Source organism: Hyperolius riggenbachi, chromosome 1 (genome assembly GCF_040937935.1).
Source record: "Hyperolius riggenbachi isolate aHypRig1 chromosome 1, aHypRig1.pri, whole genome shotgun sequence".
Taxonomy (NCBI): domain Eukaryota; kingdom Metazoa; phylum Chordata; class Amphibia; order Anura; family Hyperoliidae; genus Hyperolius; species Hyperolius riggenbachi.
Genome location: NC_090646.1, coordinates 657,931,596 through 657,956,856, shown reverse-complemented (window position 1 = coordinate 657,956,856; position 25,261 = coordinate 657,931,596). Strand labels below are relative to the sequence as shown.

General features: G+C 44.1%; 1 protein-coding gene across 2 annotated transcripts in view; it reads left to right on the top strand.

The window, feature by feature from the left end:
- SYT4 (synaptotagmin 4) overlaps positions 1–25,261 on the top strand; it is a 71,656-nt gene that overhangs the window by 14,539 nt on the left and 31,856 nt on the right. The window contains exons 2-3 of one of the 2 annotated variants that reach the window (XM_068271986.1): positions 5,349–6,157; positions 12,927–13,047. In XM_068271986.1, the coding sequence (XP_068128087.1) occupies positions 5,349–6,157; positions 12,927–13,047 (930 nt within the window). Of the gene's footprint in view, positions 1–5,348; positions 6,164–12,926; positions 13,048–25,261 lie in introns of both variants that reach the window. The other variant, XM_068271976.1, reaches the window with a different exon arrangement.

The following is a 25,261-nucleotide window of genomic DNA, read 5'->3' as shown; positions in this document are numbered from 1 at the left end:
TTCCTGCTCTCTGTCTGTGACATAGTATGTGGTGATAGTCACTGTGGACTCCTCCATTCAATCTGTGGCATGCTGTGACAAAGTGTGTAGCGATTGTCACTGTGGATTCCTGCTCTCTGTCTGTGACATAGTATGTGGTGATAGTCACTGTGGACTCCTCCATTCAATCTGTGGCATGCTGTGACAAAGTGTGTAGCGATTGTCACTGTGGATTCCTGCTCTCTGTCTGTGACATAGTGTACAGCGATTGTTACTGTGGATTCCTCCTCTCAATCTGTGGCATGCTGTGAAACAGTGCACAGCAATTGTCACGTTGGATTCCTCCTCCCAGTTAGTGGGTGTGCTGTGACGTAGTGTGCAGAGATTGTCACTATGGAAGGGGTTAGCATTACAGTCAGAGGCTAGGTATAGGCACCAGGAAGTGGTTCGTTTTAAGGTAAAGTGCCTCTGAAAATATATGTAACATAAATGTGAACCTGGCTTTGCATTAGTGTATTCCTATACATCAATATAACCAGTCTCTCCCGTGCTGCCACTTATCGTTAGTCGTGGTGTAATGTGTACAATGTCTTTGTTCTGTTCAGGCCCCGCCCCATAAAAGAGACTTTGAAAAGTGTTTCTCGACTTTTATCCTTTCACCTCTTTTTGAATAATATTTGTTTGCGTTGAGGTGGTGTCCCGGCAACCATTCGCCCACATGATTTGTCACTGATGGGTGGTTTGATGGGCCATTTCTTTCACATCAGATGTGATCGCTGAACGTTTCCTGATAGGTTTCCACTCTCAGCTATGCAGGCTATACATACATGTGATAATTTATTCTATCTTATCACGCACAAAGCAACACCTCTTTGTGTTCTGTTATTTTTTATTTTCAGCGACTTCTGGGGTGAGATTTTTTTTGGTACTGCTCTCAATATAGAATACAGGATGCTCTGTTGGGTGAAATATTTAAAGAGCAACTCTGGAAATATAACTAGGCTCCTCAGGACCCCATAAATATGATTGGGCAGTACAGAGGCTTAGTGGTTAGCACTCTCGCCTTGCAGCGCTTGGTCCCTAAGTGAAATCCAAGCCAGGGCATTATCTGCACAGTGTTTGTATGTTCTCCCTGTGTCTGTGTGGGTTTCCTCCGGGCACTCCAGTTGCCTCACACATCCCAAAAACATACAGATAAGTTAAAGTGGACCTGAACTCAGACCTCCTCTCTGCTCTAAAAGACACACAACAGCATAATAAACTTTAAACAAAAAACATTTCTTTCTTACAGCTGATACAAATCCTAAAATAAATCTACACTGTTTCTACTTCCTGATTCATGGAAGCAGACATATTGTTTACAGCCTGTGCTTTCCAATGAGCTTATCTGCCATAGGCAGTCATGTGACACGGGGGGAGATCAAATTACAAGTAGTGATTAGACACAAATGAGAGGTAATTACACAGGCTAAACTCTCTAAATACATGCAGGGTGCAGTTTTCTCTGTTTTCATTCTGTCCTGCGCAAGAGTTCGAGTTCACTTTAACTGGCTTCCCCTAAATTAGCCCTAGACTATGATACATACACTACACGATACATACATAGACAAATGACTATGGTAGGGATTAGATTGTGAGCTCCTCTGAGGGACTTTTAAATGACTAGGCAATATACCCTGTCTGCAAATTCCTGTGCTTTCAAATGTTTGGTTTGTTTTTAAAATCTTAATACTTAACACTTATATAGCACTAACATATTCCTTAGCAGTGTACAGTAATAAACATTATATATATATATATATATATATATATATATATATATATATATATATATATATATACATATATACACATTCTATTTTCAGGATCAGTATCAATTTATTTCGCCAAGTAAGTTTGCACCTACAAGGAATTTGTCTTGGCAGTTGCTTAAAGGGGTTATTTCGCGAAAGAAGTAGGCAGTTAAAAAATGTGACAGATGACAGGTTTTGGGCCAGTCCATCTTTTTAAGGGGGATTCTCAAGGCTTTCTTTGTTTTCAACAGCATTTCCTGAACAACAGTTGCAAAATCTAACTGACATAATAGTGTGCAAGTGATTAGGGAGGCCGGCTGGTATCTTGCTATTTTGGCAGTTAAACTGCTGTTCAGGAAATGCTGTTGAAAACAAAGAAAGCCCTGAGAATTCCCCTTAAAAAGATGGACTGGCCCAAAACCTGTCATCTGTCACATTTTTTAACTGCCTACTTTTTTCGCGAAAGAACCCCTTTAACAAACACAAACAAAAACAATACAAGGACAGACAGTGTGTATATTACAAGTCAAGGACATTATAAGTATAGTGGCAGTAAGCAATGTGAGAATTGTTCATTTACAGTTCTGTGCTGATTACTATCAAGTCCTGGCAGCTCTAACGTGGTTTAGCATTAACTATGGCTACCGCTTGAGGAAAAAAGCTGTTCCTGCAGGATGCAGGATGTGCTGTATATGAGGAATGGAAATGCAATACATGAATACTATGAAACTGCTACTATGAAACTATAAAATGCTGCAGTTTAGTAGCTCAAAAGATGAAAATGTCAAGATTTTTGAAACCTTTAGCTTCCCTTTATCAGGACTGATCATATCTTATCTGACAGAGAAACATGCAATGTAATCAAAAGCTCGCATTTCCAGCACACCAAGTTAACCCATGATTATTGTTGATGACTATAAAATAGTGGTGCCGAAATGTAAATATGGAATTTAGTAGTCAAGTTAATGATGGCTGTTTAAATGGGAATTGTACTTTTGCTGTGAAAAACACAATTCAATCAATTCAGCTCTCTCGCCATATAGATAAAGTACCGTATTTGTAACACACTCCAGATAGGGGTGTCAGAGTTTGCAATCAGTAAATAGATTAGTGCAGATGTTAAAAAATGTGTAAAATGGCTCGTGCTTTGTGCAGTTAATTACTCCAGCATACTAGGATATCCTGGCTAGTCTCATGGCAGCAGTACTCCAAACAGTGTACTATAGTTGCAAAGGTGTGACATTTGAGCTTCCTGCCAATTTTGAAAATTCCTAGCCTGCTTCAGAATAAAATAAGATAACCAGTTAATCTATGCTTGCACCAGTTTTCAAGGAAAATTTTAATTTCACTTAAAGGACAACTGCAGCGAAAGGGATATGGAGGATGCCTTATATATTTCCTTTTAAACAATACCAAGTGACCAGCAGTCCTGCTCATCTATTTGGCTGCATTAGTATCTGAATCACACCAGAAACAAACATGCAGTTAATCTTGTCAGATCTGAAAATTAATATTATTTATTTATATATATATAGCACCAAGATCTTCCGCAATGCTGTACAGAGTATATATTCTCTTGTGACCTAACTTTCCCTCAGAGGGGCTCACAATCTACCTGTAATCCCTACCATAGTCATATGTCTATATTGTGTAGTGTTGTGTATGTATCATAGTCTATGGCCAATTTAGGGGGAAGCCAATTCGTTTATCTGTATGTTTTTTGGGGATGTGGGAGGAAACCAGAGTGCCCAGAGGAAACCCACACAGACACAGGGAGAAAATACAAACTCCATGCAGATAGTGCCCTGGTTGGGATTTGAACCGAGGACCCACTAACCACTACCCCACAGGACTGCCCAATAAGGTCAAAAATGTCAGAAACACCTGATCTGCTGCATGCTTGTTCAGGGGCTATGGCTAAAAGTATTAGAGGAAGAGGATCAGCAGGATAGCCAGGCAACTGGTATTGCTTAAAAGGAAATACATATGGCAGCCTCCATATCCCTCTCAATTCAGTTGTCTGGTTGTTTTAATTGCGCAAAAGGTGGATCAGCGCAACACCAGGCTGCCTCCGAATGGCCTCCATCAGAGATGCGCTGAGCCCCCCCAGGAACTACAAACGCACCTTGAACCCAAACAGAAGCTCTGCATATACACCAAAAGCATGGCTGTTAAGTGGGAGCAGCTGACCAAAAACAAATTACATTAGTACATAGCAAGGAAATGAGCAGCGCTACTTAAAAACAGACCAGTGCCTTCCTGCAAAAGAGTGCAAGCCCCACTTGTGGGGTCGAATACACACCGAGCATACACATGACCTGTCTACCACTGGAGGAGGATGTTAGTTTCCTGTAACAGCTTGCATGCAACCTATTAAGTACTCGTCCCTCCCACTGCGAAGAAGTCAATCCTCCATGGGAGGGGCCTAACACTAACTAAATCCTAACCTATGTATATGCATACGTAATTTGTTTTTGGTCAGCTGCTCCCACTTAACAGCCATGCTTTTGGTGTATATGCAGAGCTTCTGTTTGGGTTCAAGGTGCGTTTGTAGTTCCTGGGGGGGCTCAGCGCATCTCTGATGGAGGCCATTCGGAGGCGGCCTGGTGTTGCGCTGATCCACCTTTTGCGCAATTTTAAATTTTCAATTTTATTTGATTAGCCGCACCCAGGCTATGCATATACATAGGTTAGGATTTAGTTAGTGTTAGGCCCCTCCCATGGAGGATTGACTTCTTCGCAGTGGGAGGGACGAGTACTTAATAGGTTGCATGCAAGCTGTTAATGGAAACCAACATCCTCCTCTAGTGGTAGACAGGTCATGTGTATGCTCGGTGTGTATTCGACCCCACAAGTGGGGCTTGCACTCTTTTGCAGGTAGGCACTGGTCTGTTTTTAAGTAGCGCTGCTCATTTCCTTGCTATGTACTAATGTAATTTGTTTTTGGTCAGCTGCTCCCACTTAACAGCCATGCTTTTGGTGTATATGCAGAGCTTCTGTTTGGGTTCAAGGTGCGTTTGTAGTTCCTGGGGGGGCTCAGCGCATCTCTGATGGAGGCCATTCGGAGGCGGCCTGGTGTTGCGCTGATCCACCTTTTGCGCAATTTTCAATTTTCGATTTTATTTGATTAGCCGCACCCAGGCTATGCATATACATAGGTTAGGATTTAGTTAGTGTTAGGCCCCTCCCATGGAGGATTGACTTCTTCGCAGTGGGAGGGACGAGTACTTAATAGGTTGCATGCAAGCTGTTAATGGAAACCAACATCCTCCTCTAGTGGTAGACAGGTCATGTGTATGCTCGGTGTGTATTCAACCCCACAAGTGGGGCTTGCACTCTTTTGCAGGTAGGCACTGGTCTGTTTTTAAGTAGCGCTGCTCATTTCCTTGCTATGGTTGTTTTAATTGCAATACAAAGAGCTACCAGCAGGTGGGGTGTAGATTCTACTTTACATGTACTGTAATGAGCAATTATTATTCTTCATCAAGGATGATTTACCATCATGCTTATCTACAGTACTTTGAATCCTACATGTTCATTGACCTGGGTTTATCTGTTTTTTTTCTTTTTCTCTAGAGGAAGTCCCTGCCATGGTTGGACTCATCAGCGCATTTGGCCTTGTGTTTACAGTTTCGCTATTTTCTTGGATCTGTTGTCAACGCAAGTCGACCAAGTCTAACAAAACCCCGCCTTACAAATTTGTCCATGTGCTAAAAGGGGTCGACATCTACCCTGAAAGCCTGAACAACAAAAAGAAATTTGGGGCGGACGAAAAGACGGAATTGTCTCCTAAATCATTGATCTCAAAGACGTCCCTCCACCTTGACTTGGAGAAAAGAGACTTGAACGGCAATTTCCCCAAAGCAAATAAAGTCAGAAGCTCTCCCGACCTCGAGGATTTTTCACAGCCTCAATTACCCGAGAAAGACAAAGATTCGGTCTCCCCCGAGAGTATTAAGTCCAGTAGCTCATCACTCTCTTCTGTGGACAAACAAGACAAGCTCGGGACCCTTTTCTTTGCGTTAGAGTACAACTTTGAAAAGAAGGCCTTTGTGGTCAACATCAAGGAAGCCCGTTCCCTGCCCGCCATGGACGAGCAGTCCATGACCTCAGATCCGTACATCAAAATGACCCTCCTGCCAGAGAAAAAACACAAAGTCAAAACAAGGGTCCTCCGGAAGACGCTCGATCCAGCTTTCGATGAGACATTTACCTTTTATGGAATTCCTTACAGCCAGGTGCAAGATTTGGTTCTTCACTTCATAATCCTGAGCTTCGACAGGTTCTCGAGAGATGACGTCATCGGCGAGGTCCACTTCCCCCTCTCGGGAATCGAGCTGTCTGATGGAAGAGTGTTGATGAACAGGGAGATCAATAAGAGGAATGTACGGGTAATATACCAAATTACTATGTTTGTTGATGGTAATCCATTAGAGGAAGCTTAGGTGCTCTTAATGACCAAGTTGCCGCTATTTGATTGACTCAAATTGCTAGGCTGTTATTTAACCGCACAAAAAATATGGTAGTACTGATGCTATCTAAGTTAGGCTGTTACTGTGACTAACCAAAGGGAACAAAAAATAATTGCGCTTACGTAGATGCAGGGAATTTTCTTCCAGGATGCTGAGAAAGATGGATGTTTGCAGTCATACTAAAAATTGATTTGTGGTGCCAAGGCATGCTCCCCCAATGATATGTCTGTGGTGCGGTTTGTTTCATCTGAATATACATTCCTTTATTAGCTAATATCTAATAAATCACGTGTTCTTCTGCCAGTAGCTCCCTGCTGCAGACCTCCAAAGCTGCATGTTGGTGTATCCTTAGCTGCAGGCCCGTTTGTAGGCATAGACAGAGCAGGCAGATGCCTGGGGGGACAGCTGCTTGAGGGGCACCAAGGAGTTACTTTTAGTAGACTGTGTTTATACATAACTGCAGTTCCATTAAGACATGGATGAAGGGTCATTTTAACACCTAAACAGGCACTATTGATTAATATAACAGATTGCCTGAATGGCATAACAATGAATGGCAGGTGCTGCTCATGAGCTAATTAAGCTGTAGTTGTTGTTATTTGGTCTGTATTGATGGTTGCAGCTCTTGATTTCCAGGAGAATGTTCCAACCTTTTAAAGAGGAACTCCAGTGAAAATAATGTAATAAAAAAGTGCTTCATTTTTACAATAATTATGTATAAATGATTTAGTCAGTGTTTGCCGGTTGTAAAATCTTTCCTATCCCTGATTTACATTCTGACATAAATCACATGGCGACATTTTTACTGGTGGCAGGTGATGTCAGTGGAAGTAGCTGCTGCTTGCTTTTTTGGCAGTTGGAAACAGCTATTTCCCACATTGCAATGAAGTTCACAGACAGGAAACTGTCAGAATCATTGTCCTGACATCACACTGTGGGAGGGGTTTCACCACAATATCAGCCATACAGAGACCCCTGATGATCCATTTGAGAAAAGGAATAGATTTTTCATGTAAAAGGGGGTATCAGCTACTGATTGGGATGAAGTTAAATTCTTGGTCACGGTTTCTCTTTAAGACCACGGCTTCACACAAACAGTGACTACAAGCCACTCTAAAAATTTATAACAAGAATTTGTTATGTGGATAGAGTGAGTTTGAACCAGTGATGTCAGTGGCGGCTCCAACTTTTTCTTGGGGGGGGGGGGGGGGAGATTTAGGGGAGGGGAGGGACACAAAGGGGGCATGATGGCTGGCTGGTGGGGCCCATTCGGGTGATCAAAATCATTGTTTGTATGGCAAGCTTTAATTATTATTTTTTTACTAAGTCAGGTGATACAATTAAGGCTAACTAGTTCAGCAATGACAGGAATCAAATGTAAACATTACAAATAGAACTCAGAGGCTTTTGAGCAGAGCAGACTGTCCAAATGATGGTGCTATTATTGAAGAAAAGTTACCTACAGATGTACTTGGCTAGTTTGCTTTCATGCTTTAATCCTTACTTGCTAGCAAGCTGCTCCTGTGTGGATAGATCACAGACAAATCATTCCAGCCCCAGCCTGTGTCTCACGACTCTACAAGCAAGGGGAGGGAGAAGGAAGGGATGGAGTGTGATGTCAGGACCATGGTTCTGACAGTTTCCTGTCTGTGAACCTCATTGCATTGTGGGAAATAACAGCTGTTTACAGCTGGGTCCGACTCCGCCTTCCACTGACATCACCTGCCAGCAGTAAAAATGTCACCATGTGATAAATGTCAGAATGTAAATCAGGGAGAGGAAAGATTTTACAATGGGCAAACATTGACTAAATCATTTATACATAATTATTGTAAACATGACACTGTTTTTTATTACATTATTTTCACTGGAGTTCCTCATTAATACTGAGTGTGTAGTACCTAATACTAAATAGCTAGATGTGCCCCCAGGTATTAGGTAGCTAGAGGTGCCCCTGACTGTAGGGAGATATGGTCAGTGGATTGCTGAAAGCTGGGTGAGTAACCTCTCATTTATGCTCCGCTCAGGACTCTGTATAGGGAAGGAGGGAGGGAGGCACCTGAGGAGAGGAATGAGCCGCCTTTCCATTATCAAACGCCTTATGGTGAATCCGGTGCTGTTTCCATGCATCGCCATTTTTTGTGCGATCATCTCGTTTCTTTACGTAATAGCGATTCTCTGAAAACGAGGGGGGGGGGGAGAGGTTTGTTTTGACATGGGGAGACCACAAGAAAATCTCATATTGCCGAGTATGCAAAGCAATTTACTTGCTGTCCTGTTGACTTAGCTCAAATATCCTGTATAGACCACTAGGGATGCTCATTCGGATTCCGCGGAAATGCAATTTCCGAAATTTCCGATCGGAAATTGCATTTCCGCATCGGAATGAGGAAATCGTTAATACAAGTGCGGTAGGCGGATTTTTGCGGATTTCCGCTGGAAATCGCAGAAATTTCTGACAAATTTAACATCGATTTTCTCAAAAACTATAAGGTCTTTTTGAAAATGTTTTTTTTTTTTGCATCTTGTTCACAAGATTCAGTTTAATAAACCCTGAAAATTTGGCATTTCTAGGGCTTACGGGGGCTTTGCTATTAACCACTAAAGTCGGCGAATTTTTACTGTAATGTAAAATGCTGAAAATTTGCATTATCCGATCTGCGGTAATTTTAAGCCAATCAGAAGACTCAGAATTAATAAACCAATTTAGAGGATGGGGATTTAGGTGGAAATTTCCGCATTCTCTGATTGGCTTATTCATTCTGCATCTTCTGATTGGCTTAAAATTACCGCATATCGGATAATGCAAATTTTCTGCATTTTACATTACAGTAAAAATCCGCCGACTTTAGCTGTGAATAGCAAAGCCCCCGTAAATTCTAGAAACACCAAATTTTCAGGGTTTATTAAACTGAATCTTGTGAAGATGCAAAAAAAAAAAAAAAAAAGCTTTCAAATAGACCTTATAGTTTTTGGGAAAATCGATGTTATAGTTGGGGGAAATTTCCACGATTTCCGGTGGAAAAGAATGCGGAAATTGGTAGCAGAAAGCGGAATTGGTAGCAGTAGCGGTAATTGGCAATGGCAGAATGCAGATTTACCGCGGAATCAGAAATTGGCATTTCCGACCATCCCTATGCACCACTGCCACATTGGGAACAGGGCAACATGATTATCATTATCAGCAAGGCTGATTTATATTTTTTTCTGCTCATAGGCCAACTTTCTTTCAGCTCCCCTGCTATTCCTTGTGCGGCCCCCTATTCCATTCATGTATAGCAGCCTCCTTAAGTTATATACAGATACCTTGGGCAGCAGCTCCCTATTACTATATGTTGCTCCTTATTCTCAACCTCTATATTGCATTTGCAACGTCTACTTCCATATGCAACAATCCTTCTTCCATCCCGCCCCTTTGCTAGCTGCCGCCCAATGCCCGGGCCTTTTGTAGCTTTTCCAGAAATCCGGCCCTGATAATCAGGGTGCCCTGTGATCGAAGCGTGGGGAAAATCATCCCAATTCAATTTTAGGACCCAAATGTGATCAGTGTAAAAAGGCCATACAGCTTATTTCTGTAAATTTCAGTAGTAAGCTGTAAATTCATCCATGAAAAGTTTATTTATATAAAAAAGAACTTAAAGCGGCACTATGGCGAAAAATTGTAAAATGTTATATGTGCAAACCTATAGAAATAAGAAGTACGATTGTTCCAGAGTAAAATGAGCCATAGATTACTTTTCTCCTATGTTGCTGTCACTTACAGTAGGTAGTAGAAATATGACAGAAGTGACAGGTTTTGGACTAGCCCATCTCCATTTCTTCATAGGGGAAACTCAGCAAGGCTTTTATTCTTTATAAAGATATTCCCTAAAAAGGATTTAAACAATGATGCTGGCCAGCTTCCCTGTTCGCAACACAGTTTTTTGGCAGTTGGACAGAGGAACTGCCATTCACTAAGTGCTTTTAAAAAAAAAAAAATCCCTGAGAATTCCCCCATGAAGAGATGGACTAGTCCAAAACCTGTGGCTTCTGTCAGATTTCTACTGCCTACTGTAAGTGACAGCAACATAGGAGAAAAGTAATTTATGGCTCATTTTACTCTGGAAAAAAAACATACTTCTTATTTACCTATGTTTGCACATATTTTAAATTTTACAATTTTTCGCCATAGTTCCCCTTTAATGGTGCATGGCTCAGAGCAGTTCTTCTCCTATGTATATTTTCTCCACTCTCTGCAATTTATAAAGTCGCTGAAACAACGTATGCACTGCTTAATCTATGCCAGATATTCTATTAGCGAGGCTGTAGGAGGCCGGATTCCAGCAATGCAGAAAAATGTCTGCATCTGTTATTCTGCTTCTCATAACACATTATCACATTCATTTCACATAGAACGTCAGCATGAAGGCAAAGCGCCCTGCAGTGGCCAGTTGAGGTATTACAGCCAGGCTAGAGATGGTCAATAGGATGCTAATAGGATAATTCTGGCATACACGCAAATGTTATGCAAATTGTATGCAGCTTACAGTTGGGCCAATCAAATGCACTTCCTATTCCAATCTGAATATAATTTGGATACGATCTGCATGCAAGCTGGACTTATTAGCACATCATTGTTACCTCCTGATTTTTTAGAAGGATAAGAGCTTATGAATTGTTCCTCTGTAAAAGGAGATTCAGAATATGGAATCCACCATCTTTATTCCTGACACAGGCTACCCAGCCCTGTCCGGCTGAACAAGCGCACTGGACAGGCTGCCGAGTAAATGATCACCCTGCGACAGACATGAGAGGAGGACACAGGGTGCAGGAGGCAGGGAGAGGAACCGGCTACTACAGATGCTGAAACATGTTTGGGGCGTGGCCGGCCAGCTCCTGTCAGCTCCTGTTCTGGCCGGCCAAAGTCCGAAGTAGTAAATGTAACATAATATGTTTCACACATTGGCCACAATAGTCGGCCACCTTGCATTTTGGCCAGCCAGAACTTGTGTGTATATATCTATATTTACATACACCCACATAAATACACACATACACACACTATAAGCATGCAAACACTCACTGTACACACAAACACACACGCAAGCACACACACAACACTTACGCACATACACACCATACAGGCACACACACACACACACACATATGCAGGTTTTACACGTGTGACCGCCAGTGGCGTAACTACAAATCGTGGACCCCCCTGTCAAAACGTTGATTCCCCACTTCCCAATGTCCACACCCCTTCCCATGCCTACTTCTAGTGGTCCTCACAGCCTGAGATCCCATCTCACAAGGGTCATAAAACAAGTGTAATCTTCGCACCCATAACCAGTGTAGCCACAAAAACACCTGATCTGAAGGATGGGTCCCTTTATTAACCACTTAAGCCTATATGGACGAATATGTTCGTCCAGATAGACTGTGCACCTTCCAGTGTGCGGTGCGCGCGATCGCGCATGCTCCCGCCGCCCGCCGTTAGCCTACCCGATCAGTGAATGAGAATATACTTCCCATTCACCGATCTAAGTCCCCTGCAGAAAAACCGATGGTCTCTCATCAGAGACCGCGGTATTTCTGCAAGAAAAGTTCCCCGTCTTCATTCTAGTTCCTGGAAGCGTCATCGTACGTTTTTTGACTGTGGCCATCTTGTGGCCAAATAGTAAAACTACACCCACATATATTTTTTAATACATAAATACATTAAACTACATTTAAAAATTAGGTGTTTACTTCCCCACACCAAAAATTAACCCAAATAAAATTTTTAATAATAAAAATGTTTAAAAAAATTACAATAGAAAAAAAACAAAACCATAAATAGTTGCATAGGGGTTTGAACTTTTTAAATATGCATATCAAAGAAGTATATTAATATACTTTTTTTAAATTATGGGCTTGTAAATAGTGATGGACGCAAATTGAAAAAATGCACCTTTATTTCCAAATAAAATATCGGCACCATACATTGTGATAGGGACATAATTTAAATGGTGTTATAAACGGGACAAATAGGCAAATAAAATACATGGGTTTTAATTACGGTAACATAGAGTCATTTCAAACTATGATGGCCAAAAACTGAGAAACAATTAATTTTTTCCATTTCTTCCATTTCTTTCTTAATATTACTGTGAATGGATTTAGAATAAAATAATTCTTAGCAAAATGTACCACCCAAAGAAAGCCTAATTGGTGGAGGAAAAAACAAGATATAGATCAATTCATTGTAATGAGTAGTGATAAAGTTATTGGCAAATGAATGGGAGGTGAAAGTTGCTCAGATGCAAAAAATAAACAACCCTGTGGGCTTAGGTGGTTAAAGGACAACCGAACTGACATGTGACATAATGAGATAGACATGGGTATGTACAGTGCCTAGCACACAAATAACTATGCTGTGTTCCTTTTTTTTTTCTTTCCCTGCCTGAAAGAAAATCAGGTATGTAAGTGGCAGTTCTTGTCTGAGTCATGACTGGGTCAGACTACAGTGTGAACCTCACTGATAAGACATTACAGCCATAAAACACTTTCCTGTCAGTAAATGGCTTCTGAGAGCAGGAAAGAGATAAAAAGAGTCAATAGTTCATAGTGGTCACTGCTCCCCTGTAGTTACACCCCTGGTGACTGTGTTATAGGCTACTTGTGACTCTGGTGTAATAAAATACCCTTTATTGACTTGCAGAAATCTGCCGGCCGCGGGGAACTGCTGATCTCTCTCTGCTATCAGTCCACTACAAACACCCTGACAGTGGTGGTGCTGAAGGCCCGCCACCTCCCCAAGGTGGACATATCAGGATTATCAGGTACTGCTTTATTTATGCTCTAAATGTTCTTGTTTTCAACTCTGTTAAAGGAATCTCACGCTGTAACATGTTGGCTGCCATTACTGTCTGGCTATCATGATGATCCCAGGGGCGCAGAGACAGGGATCCAGGACCCATATGCAGTTAACTATTTGGCCCGTTTCACACTCAGAACACAAATCACAATCGCGGTTTTGCGTTGTGATTTTGCCACCATTTCATTTTAATTCACGTTCCATCAGAACAAGAATCACAACGCAATCACCCCCAAAGCACTGATTTATGCAAACACTGCAGTGAGAATGATGAGAATACATTAGCAACAGCACTTTGCTGATCGCCGGGGATCAGCAAATCGCTGAAAAGCGCTCAAGTGTGAACCAGCCCTATCGCCTGAGTTTTCCTCTAAGAGATCATTTTTCATCTTTTATTTAAAATAATTTTTCATCACTTTGCAACTGAGAAAGTTCTAAAAAATAGGTGAAAAAGTACTATCAAAATTAATTGAGTATTTTCTTGCTGGCTTAAAGGGGAACTTCAGCCTAAACAAACATACTGTCATTAAGTTATGTTAATTAGAATAGATAGGTAATATAATTTTTTACCCACCCTGTTTTAAAAGAACAGGCAAATGTTTGTGATTCATGAGGGCTGCCATCTTTGTCATGGGGGCAGCCATCTTTTTGGTTGAAAGGAGGTGACAAGGAGCAGGAAACACAGTTCCAACTGTCCTGTGTCCTGATCACCCCTCCCAGCTGCACACGCTAGGCTTCAAATGTCAAATTCAAAATGTAAAAAAAAAAAAAAATTGCACCAAAACAGCAGAACGAGAGCAACAACATCAGAAATCCCATCATGCTTTGCACAGCATCAGGGGAAAAAAGCCCGGGCAGTTTTCTTCTGTGCAGCTAAAAATGAGGCTTGGATAAGAGAAACAAAGTTCTGATGTTGTGAAACTGTTAACCTCCTCAGCGGTATGGACGACTATACACGTCCATCACCGCCGGAGGTCGCTGCTCAGGCCCTGCTGGGCCGATTTGAGCGAAATAAAAAGCAGCACACGCAGCCGGCACTTTGCCAGCCGCGTGTGCTGCCTGATCGCCGCCGCTCTGCGGCGATCCGCCGCGAGCAGCGGCGAAAGAGGGTCCCCCCAGCCGCCCGAGCCCTGCGCAGCCGGAACAAAAGTTCCGGCCAGCGCTAAGGGCTGGATCGGAGGCGGCTGACGTCAGGACGTCGGCTGACGTCCATGACGTCACTCCGCTCGTCGCTATGGCGACGATGTAAGCAAAACAAGGAAGGCTGCTCATTGCGGCCTTCCTTGTTTATTCTGGTCGCCGGAGGCGATCAGAATGACGCTTCCGGAGCGCCCTCTAGTGGGCTTTCATGCAGCCAACTTTCAGTTGGCTGCATGAAACAGTTTTTTTTTAATAAAAAAAAAACCCTCCCGCAGCCGCCCTGGCGATCTTAATAGACCGCCAGGGAGGTTAAAGAAACACCAGGCCTTTTCAGTGCTGCTGAGTCGATTTTTAGTCCGGAGGTTCACTTTAAAGAGAGTCTGAAGCCATATTAAAAATGGCTTTTTAGCATATATTCAGCAGGGGCATGTTTGCCCCTGCTAAAACGCCGCTATCCCGCGGCATAACGAGGGGTCTTTACCCCCCAAATCCCCCCTGCAAAATCCCAACTTGGTCGTGTATTTTGCTGCCCCTGTGCGCTTCCGTGTGAGGCAGAGCTATGAGCTGCAGCCCTGCCTCACACGCGTCTGTCAGCGGCTGATCTCCACCTCTCCCCCGCCCCTCTCAGTCAGCGTCTGTCAGCGGCGGATCTCCACCTCTCCCCCGCCCCTCTCAGCGAAAGCAGACTGAGAGGGGCGGGGGAGAGGCGGAGATCCGCCGCTGACAGACGCTGACTGAGAGGGGCGGGGGAGAGGCGGAGATCCGCCGCTGACAGACGCTGACTGAGAGGGGCGGGGGAGAGGCGGAGATCCGCCGCTGACAGACACTGACTGAGAGGGGCGGGGGAGAGGCGGAGATCCGCCGCTCACAGACGCTGACTGAGAGGGGCGGGGGAGAGGCGGAGATCCGCCGCTGACAGACGCTGACTGAGAGGGACGGGGGAGAGGCGGAGATCCGCCGCTGACAGACACTGACTGAGAGGGGCGGGGGAGAGGCGGAGATCCGCCGCTGATAGACACGTGTGAGGCAGGGCTGCAGCTCATTGCCCTGCCTCACACGAAAGCGCTCCCCGGAGGTAGCAGGGGGGATTTGGGGGGTAAAGACCTCTTGTTATGCCCCGGGTTAGCGGCGTTTTAGCAGGGGAAACATGCCCCTGCTGAATATAAGGTAAAAAGCCATTTTTAATATGGCTTCAGACTCTCTTTAAAAGGTAATTTATTGATAATTTTGAAAATATCACCTAGGAGAAATCTCAGGAGAAAAAGTAAATGACATATGGCCCCAGAACTGGTATGCTGGTTGATTTCAGAGTATCAGATTGGCATCTAGAGTATCAGCATTTTCAGCAATGGATCACCACATTTTTCCTGATAGGTTTCTTTACTTTTTGTTAAGTTTAGGTATTTTATCAAGCTGTGTTGTGCTGATACTCTTTTAGTGTTGTTTCCTAGGTCTCTGCTCTAGATCTCTGCATGTTTCACTGTGAAAGCTGCCCTTCATGACTGTGTCAGCGGTTACTGAGATAGGAATGCATGTGGGTTTCCTTGTCTGACAAAAGGAGGATTGGTACAGTATGCTTTGATGTAAGCAGGCAATTGTCAGTCACTGAGGATCTGTGACAGAACAATTGTTGGCTGAAACGGTCATTATGGGCCCATTCACACTTGCAAACGCAAAACGCTATTGCTTAGCGCGATTATCGCAGTAAAATCACTATACAAATTACCGGGGGTTTTTTTTGTGATTAGCACTTTAATAGCATGCTAATCGGCAGCAAATGTGGCAGTGAGATCACTGCCATATACTTAGTATTGCACTAGCCACTAATCGCCCTAGTTTGAATGGGCCCTATCAGTCGTTGCGGCCAACAAATGTTGCAAGTGTGTACGTACCTTGGCAGGTCTGATTGAGTTATTGTGCAGTCGTGTGTGAACAAGTTGTGGTCAGGTGCAGAGCCGGGACAAGGTCCTCCAGCACCCAAGGCCGAGACACCAAAGTGCGCCCCTCCATCCCTCCCACCCCAGCCATCACACACTGATTGCTATTAGACTAAGAGGCGCCAAAGGGCCCACAACCTCCCCAACATCTAAATATCTAGTTATATGGCTTGCAGTCCCTGCCATGTATCCCCTTTTCTTATTTCTTTCTGCTTCAAACACAATTAGGAATGTGTTATGATCGCTTCTGCAGCAGGTACTGCTGGCAGTAGTAGTGCTGCAGCTCAGGCAGTTCTGATCTATTTCCATGCAAGCTGCATAGCTTTGTCTGCCTTTTCCTGCTGTCAGCTTGTGACTGATTATCATTCACCTGTGTGGGAATCTGCATGTCTGCTCCCATTGGATGACCTCAGTATAAAGATCTGCTTCCTGCAGGGCTCCTTGGGCTATCATAGTTTCAGTTTAAGCCTGTCTTGCTGTTGCTTCAGCCCCAGATCGTGTTTCTTGTTCTAAAGATACTTTGCTGGTCTTGCATCATATATTGGTTCATTGCCAATATATATGCATACCAGCACGTTTATTATTTTCCTTGTATTCGTGTTACGTTGATACATCAGTGTCGCTGATGTATACGTACACAAACTGTTTATATCCTGTGTTCAGTTAGTCAGCTTTCCAGCACGTTTTGGTAGATTGCGCGTATCGTGATCACCCGTGCTGAGTTAGTTATCCTGCTCCTGGTTCTGTTTGTGGATTGCGTTCATCTCTGCGAAGAGATAACGAATCCTTCTGAATCCTGTTCTGTTACCGTTTGTGGATTGCGTTCATCTCTGCGAAGAGATAGCGAATCCTTCTGAGTCCTGTTCCCTGTATTGCTCCAGTCCTAGTCAGTGTTCCTGCTTATGTCATATATCGGTTCATTGCCGATATATACATATGTTAGTCAGACGTTACAAATAGTTTCATTGATAGCTGTAATTGTAATACGCTAGGAAAACTTACTTATTGTATTTTTGTCTGTGTTACGTTCATCTATCTTGATCCTGCTATTTCCTGACTATCCTGTCCTGTTTTTGTGAGGCACGCCATCGCTGCAAACGCATTGGCTGCCTCATTCCAGTCTGTCTTGTGGTGGACTCTTGCTGTCACTAAGTAGAAGCTAGTTAAGCAAGCGTTCATTCTGTCTACCTGTCCTGATCTCCTCAGTTCTGGTTTATGCGCTCAGCGCTACTTTGCGCTGAGACATTATCACGAAAGTATTGTTTGTGGCCATTCGGATCTGCACCGGCTCTGTGCGCCACAATCTCCTATTGGAGTCAGTCCTCTCCTCCACTAAACTGGGGATATCCTGATTCCTTGTGCTGGTGTGTGTACCTCCTTCACGTCAGCTTATGTGTTGCATGCTGACTGTGGAGAATACACCACCAAGCGTGACATAATGACAGCTGAATGAATTCTGCGCCCCCTCCTACACTGCGCCCTGAGGCTGGAGCCTCTCCAGCCTATGCCTCAGCCCGGCCCTGGTCAGGTGTGAGTAAGAAGCACCAATTGGGATTTGGATTTCTAAACAAGTTTAGTAGCTGGCGCAGTGGCGTAGCAATAGGGGTGCAGAGGTAGCGACCGCATCAGGGCCCTTGGGCTAGATGGGCCCCAAGGGCCTCCCCCCTCAACCACAGTATTAGCTTTTTATTGGTCCTATGCTGATAATAATAACTTCTATAGATGATTTGAATAGTAGTGATCATTACCAAACTGTTTCCCACCCCTTCTTGCACCTCTAACACTGTGGTTGTCCTTGATTGGTTTATCAATTGTTATGTATAAAGAGTTTGGGGGCCCCAATGCAAAACTTGCTCTGGGGCCCACAGCTTCTTAGCTATGCCACTGAGCTGGCGGCTGTAACAGTATTATTCCCTTGCTGAATTGAAACATGCTGTTATTGGTTGGCTGCTCCCTGCTTTGGAACTGAGCTCCACACAGGTCATTGGGGACAGAATAAGTATAAAGGTAAGTGGCCATTGATCATGATTCTGATGTAGTGTTGAGTGAACTTGCTGCAGTACGGTTGGTCAGAGGAACTTGATGAGGGAACTGCTTGTGTTTGTTGTGGTGTGTCGGCCTACGGGCAAACCCGCAAGCTAGTGTTCAGGGTTCAAGAACCTGTAAATCCCAACACAAACACGAGTTTGCCTACTGCACAGCTCCATAGAGGACGTCTGCTATCGCATTATTCTTAATGCGGACCTAAACTCTTAAAGTGCACACAATGAAAATTCTTTATTCCACATATAGTTGCCAAAGAAATTCACTTTGTTCTGTGTTTGTTTAGCCAGATCAAAGGGTCTTATCAGCAGCTGTGAATAGCACAGCTCTGCAGAGGTAGCTCCCATATAGTAAACACTGAGGCTTAACCCTTTCAGTGCCCTCTGCAGAGGTGACACCAAGTTAAATGAGGTTTTTTTTAGGATTTTCATAAACTCTGATGAAGACTTTTTTTTTCCACAAAGGTTATCATGTTGTGGCTGATCTTTGAGAGCAGAGAGGACGTTCTAAGTTCGTGTCCTGAACTCTTGCACTGGACAGAAAGAAAACAGAGAGAAATTCACCCTGAATGTATTTAGAGAGTTCAGCCTGTCTAATTCCCCTTCATCTCTGACGAATCACAACTGTTCTTGGATCTCTCAGCTGTGTCAGCTGGCTGCCTGGTCATAGCAGCTAATTTGTAAACACAGGAGGTTAACCCTATATCTTTACTGAAAGCAGGAAGTAGACACACTGCAGATTTATTTCAGGATTTATATCAGATGTAGCAAAGAAATGTTTTGCTTTAAAGGTTATTATGCTGCTGCTTATCTTTTAAGAGCAGAGAGGCAGTTATTAGTCCAGGTCCACTTTAAGCTGTTTATCACAAACACAACTGATTCATTAACTGGTCAATCAAACGATAACCTCCTTTAAGCCCTTAGAACATCTGATGACAGCTAAAGAGACAATTTTCTCTGCGCAGCTGATGTCGTGTGAAGAGCCGGCTCATCCCGCTAATAAGGAGACATGATGGAATTTCAGAGCGGATTAGCTGTCCCTTTTGCCTTAATCTGAAGCTTATTGGAGAGACGTTGTGAAAAGGGCGCTGCGTTCTCCCGTGAGGACGTGGTAATGACGCAAGCACCTGAGAAAGTCTAGTCTGTGTGTTCCTGCTGACTGTTGTGAGTCAGGAGAATAGAGGAGAGAGGAGGAGTCAGAAGAAACAGATTGCCATGTAAATACCTGGGAGGATGGATTGGCCGTCTGCCTAGGTTCAGTGCTGGTCACGCCCACTAGTCATCAGTACAGATTGCAAATGAGATGGTAATCGTTCTGACTTCCATGCAAATGTTATGCAGCTTGGATTTGAGCCAAACAGAATCAACAGGAAGTGCTTTTGATTGGCCAGATTTCAAGTTGCATACGATTTACGTTAAAACAAAGAAGACGAAAAAGAGATATACTTACCTTGGGAGAGGATCCTCCAGAGTCTTCCCTCGTCTTACTCCACCTTGCCATGCCAGCACGCTGTCCTTCAGAAGCTCGCCTCTCGGCACCTGCTCAGTAGGGGCGTAACTAGAAATTCCTGGGGCCCCCTGCGAAACTTTGGATGGGGCCCCCTCCCGCCAAAGGAGGGGTAAAAATGCTGGGGGTAGAAAATCACCATACACAAGACCCTGCTGAACACTGAATAGGGACTATCTACAAATCTTTGTCTGCAAAACTTTGTACGATTCCTTATCAGGGGCTGATCAGATGCAGTCATTAGAACAATTGTGTAGAGAGCAGAAAGTTTCATCTCTCCTTGTCCTTAGCTGTCAGTCTCTCAGGATGGGCCCCCCTTCAGCTGCATCCCTTGCAGGTTCTATTGTTACGCCCCTGCTGCTCAGTAGCACAGACCCAATCGGGCTTTGGCGGAAGTAGCCAGGCCAGATTGGGTCTGTGCTAGTGCTCATGCAGGAGCAGAGGACAAGTGCTCGTCTACGGTTTTCTGAAGGACACAGCGCTGGAAGGAGCTGGTGAAGAAGGATGGAGGAAGCCTTCGGATTATCTTCTATAGAAGTGAGTAGTCATTTGGGGCAATTTTTTCCCCTACAGGTACGCTTTAAATTGGCATGGAAACTGAAATTATAAGCATCCTATTAACCGACCTTAGTTTTGGGCTGGAGACTTCTTTCGGCTACTCTTTTGACCGCATGAGGTGGTTGCTGGTCTGGGCATTGGTGCTCAACTATGGTATAGCTGAGTGCTGGCAATCAGTTACTGTATAACTGGAGAACAGCCACTGTATTAAAAAAACAGTGCTGGAGGCACTGGCGTAGGGGCCACGGTCGCAGCAGTCGCCTGTGCGACGGGGCCCGGGGCCCTCAAGGGCCCGCTCATCCTCCCAGCGTGCCTCCCTTCCACTTTGCTTCCGGCTTCTAAAAACGTGGGTACGCATGACAGCGCAGCCACCCGCTCTGCTGATGCTATAGTCGGGCCTCTGCATTGCTCACTCATCCCGATTCACTCTCACATTCATGCTGCCCGGCCCGCTCTGCACTGTATCAGATCTCTGTGGCTTTAGATCCCCTGCAAGTGGGGGAGGGGCGCTTTGCACAGCACAGACTTCAGTCGGGACTCGGGAGACTTTGTGGCCGTTCCGGAGTAGCTGCTTTCTATCTGGTCTGGACTGGACAGGCATGATGGGATCAGCGACAGCCAGGATTCATGCAGCTGTAGCCGTGGAGAGAGTGTGGGATGTTCCTCCCTCAAGTAAAGTTCAAAGGCTGCCTGCTGGGGTGAAGTATTCACTTATTCTTTGCTGCTGGGGGGAGGGAAGAGGGTGACAAAGTGTGTGTATGTGTGGTGCAGTGTGTACGTGTGTGTGCCAGTGTGTGTGTGTATGTGTGTGCCAGTGTGTGTATGTGTGTGCCAGAGTGTAGGGTGTATGTGTGTACCAGAGTGTGTGTATGTGTGTGTGTGCCAGAGTGTGTGTATGTGTGTGTGTGCCAGAGTGTGTATGTGTGTGCCAGAGTGTGTATGTGTGTGCCAGAGTGTGTGTGGTGCAGAGTGTGTATATGTGTGTGTCAGAGTGTGTGTACCAGAGTGTGTGTGTGTGTGTGTCCACTGTGTGTGTTTTAAAGGCATGCTTTCTGGGGAAGGGGGGAATGTTGTTGGGGGAGAGGTTATTACCCAGTCCAAGGGCTCCTTGGGAGAAGCACCCTTAATGCTGGGTACACACCATGCGTTTTCCCGCTTGATCCGTGGGTCGATTGCGATCAATTCGATTATTTCCGACGTGCCTGATTCAGGTTTTGATCGTTCCTGCGGTCGATTTGCATGTTAAGTATGCAAAATCGACGGCAGGAACGATCGAAACCCGAATCAAGCACGTCGGAAATAATCGAATCGATCCCGATCGACCCGCGGATCGAGCGGGAAAACGCATGGTGTGTACCCAGCATTAGGGGAAGGGTGGTAGGCCATAAGAGCTACACTTTATGGGGGGGTAGGGATTGACCTGGGGTGTGGCCTATGCTGAGGGGCGGGGTTTAGGGCACCAGAAATTCTGCGCCTACAGGCTCCTAAATGGTAAATCCGGTCCTGCTCCTGGCTATTTAAGGGGGGGGGGGGGCCTGGGTCCAAAGTTTGCATCGGGGCCCCGAGGTTTGTAGTTACGCCACTGGCTGGAGGCGCCCTTGATGATATGATACTACTAGATGTTGGATATATGAGAAACTTAAAGTGAATGGGAATCCATATAAAAAAAAGCCAGAGGGAAGGCTCTGGGTCCTACAGAGCCTTCCTGCTCCTCTCTCGGTCCCCATTCCAGTGCTGGCTCCCTGGTAGCAGTATTTGGCCAATAAGTCAAATACTGCTCTCCCTGTCACTGAAGGATGCTTCGGGAGTCTTCGAGAGCCCAAGTGCTGCCGAAGATGTGCCGCTCCATGCGCAGTGTGGAGCCGCCTGTCTTCTGCCCATACCAGCAACCACACCATGCAGCCAAAGGAGTAGCCAAAAGTCAGCACTTGGCTATACGGTAATAACCAAGCAACGGCTATGCAATAGCCAAGTGCTGGTGCTAGGCTATATAATAGCTGAGAGCCTTCTTCGGGAGGATTCCTGAAGAAGGCCGACGATTTATCGGCAGAAACGCGTAGAGGTGTTAATTCAAGCTGATTATGTGCCCACAAAAATCTGTATAGGCTCTGGAAGCAGCGTACTGGTAGCGCGCAACAGCCGCCAGCAAAGTTCCAGTAAGCTTAGAAAGGTGACGTCACCTAAGAGCAGTGCACGCGAGAAGCCAGCAGACGGGAAACACAGAGAGCGGACTCCTGTGAGTTACATGCGGAAATGACGTATGCTGTGTGAGGATGCTAGTTTGGTGAGCGGCGGGCATACGGGAAGGACCCGGAGACATTGAGTTGTTTATAAGCCGGAGCGGGGGAGAAACCAGCTAGGACTTTAAAAGGACCCTCCAAAGAAATGGTGCATCTAATATAAAGAGAACAGTGAGTTTGACTATACCACCGTTTTAAAAAACGATTCTTTTAACACAGATTAAAAGTGTTTTAATTTGAAATGCGGCAGAGACTGATAATGATTTTTCACTGCCAACACCTGGAACGGAATGTTTTTGATTGAGGAGACTGAAACGGACGATTAATTAGATATAGCCTTTTTAGGGGATATATATATATGTATGTATATATATATATATATATATATATATATATATATATATATATATATATATACATATATATATATATACATATATATATATATATATATATATATATATTATTTTATTTTTTGGTTAGATTGAGTAGTGGAAACAGTTATTTTTAAGTGAGCGGAGAGGCCTCTCTATAGTATGTGTGTGTGTGGATACCTACTAAATTTATGTGTTTTAGCCTTTAATAAATTGTTGAAGCTATCTAGCACGTGTTAGTAATATATAATTTTGTGATGGCAATTAAAGGGCCAGTGCTCCTAAAGTATGTGATAATTCCAAACCATAACAGCAGGAAAAGTTTGGGAAATTTTGAATGCAGGATTAGCATTTTTATCACTTAAAGCGGAATATAACCCTGCATTTCAACTTTGCTCTAAAATATTATTTACAGTATATTATATGCAACCAGCATTTTTTTTTTTACTAGACCAGCATTGGAAGGGTTAAACACAGAGGTTTAAAGTTCCGTGGAGAGATATGCAGAAGTTCAGATTGTTACATTCTATCTAGTTATATGTATCAATTGATAAATTCTGTATTCTGGGGGAGGCGCCTGGAGATGGCAGCCTCGGCAGCTTGCTCTGTCTTTCTATGTTTGTTTTATGTATTTTTGTTTTTCAACATTGCCTTGTGCAACCCAACCCAGATAACCTTCACCAGTGAACAACTACTGAGCATTCGGAACTTAGCTAAATATAATCTACCTCTGGATATTTCATCTATTGATCTTCTGGGGATTCTGACCAGTGGAGCTACAGTGCTGAACCAGGCAGTGAGGCTTAGAAGAAGAGGGAAACGCTCCGGGATCCAGACTCGCTTTCGACGCAGAGGACTGCGCTCTCCACTACCTGGAATCATACTCTCTAATGTCAGGTCCATATGCAACAAACTAGATGAGCTTCAACTACTGATCAGAACAAAGAAGGACTTTTATCTCTCTGCGGCTCTTTGCTTCACAGAAACTTGGCTATCTGAGCTTATTCCAGACAATGCTCTGCAGATTAATGGATTTACACTCTACAGATCTGACCGGGACCCACTTACTTCTGGCAAAACCAAAGGTGGAGGACTCTGTTTCTATATTAATGATAGGTGGTGCACGGATGTTACAGTTATTAAGAGGACATGCTCGGCTGGGCTGGAAACACTCTTCATAAACTGCAAACCCTACTATTCACCCCGTGAGATCTCTTCATTTATTTTGGCTGCTGTGTACATCCCTCCACAAACATGTATGCAGCCTGCGCTCCAAGATCTCGCAGATCAATTCACTGAGGTGGAAAGGGAGTACCCAGATTCTTTTTTTATCATACTAGGGGATTTCAACAGTGCTAACCTTTCCAAAGAACTTCCCAAATACAGGCAACACATCACAAGCGCAACTAGAGAAGGTAAGACACCTGATCACTGTTACACTACGACTAAGGACTCATATAACTCTGTCAGCAGGGCAGCTTTGGGGAACTCGGATCATGCTGTTATACAGCTTATCCCAACATACATCCACAGACTAAAAACTGCCAAACCTGTAGTGACCACAGTTAAGAAATGGACTAGTAAAGCTGTAGAAAAACTGCAGAGCTGCTTTGATTTAACTGACTGGAATTTATTTAAAGAATCCTCCAGTGACCTAAATGAATGCACTGAAGCTGTGACATCATATATTACCTTTTGTGAAGAGTCCTGCATCCCCACAAGAAAGTGCACCAGGTACAATAACGATAAACCCTGGTTCACATCACATCTTAGGAAGCTGCGCCTCGATAAAGAAAGGGCACATCGTACAGGCGATAAAGTCCTCTACAAAGCTGCGAAATACAAACTGCAGAGAGCCATTACCGACGCAAAAAAAGATTATTCTCAAAAACTCGAGGAAAAATTTTCTAACGCCGACTCATCCACAATATGGAAATCTCTACATGAAATTACCAGCTACAGGAGGAAATCTCCTCCCCCCTCACTACATAACCTGCAGCTTGTAAATGAGCTGAATACATTTTATTGCAGGTTTGACACTACCAACAAAAGCCAAACACAACAAGTCAATTTGCATCTCTGCCACAGGCAAACTGAACACTCTTCCTGCCAGCCAACGTCTCCACCCCCTGCAGTGCCTCAGCAACTACACAACACAGGAGGCCAGACACAATCTATTGACCTGTCCCCAGATGTGCATGCTCTAACAATATGCCAATCAGATGTAAATAGACTCTTTAAAAAACAAAACACCAGGAAAGCAATGGGACCAGACGCTGTGTCTGCGAAATGCTTGAATCTCTGTGCCGACCAATTAGCGCCTGTATTTACAGACATATTCAAAGCATCTCTAGAACTCTCAATTGTTCCTGCCTGTTTTA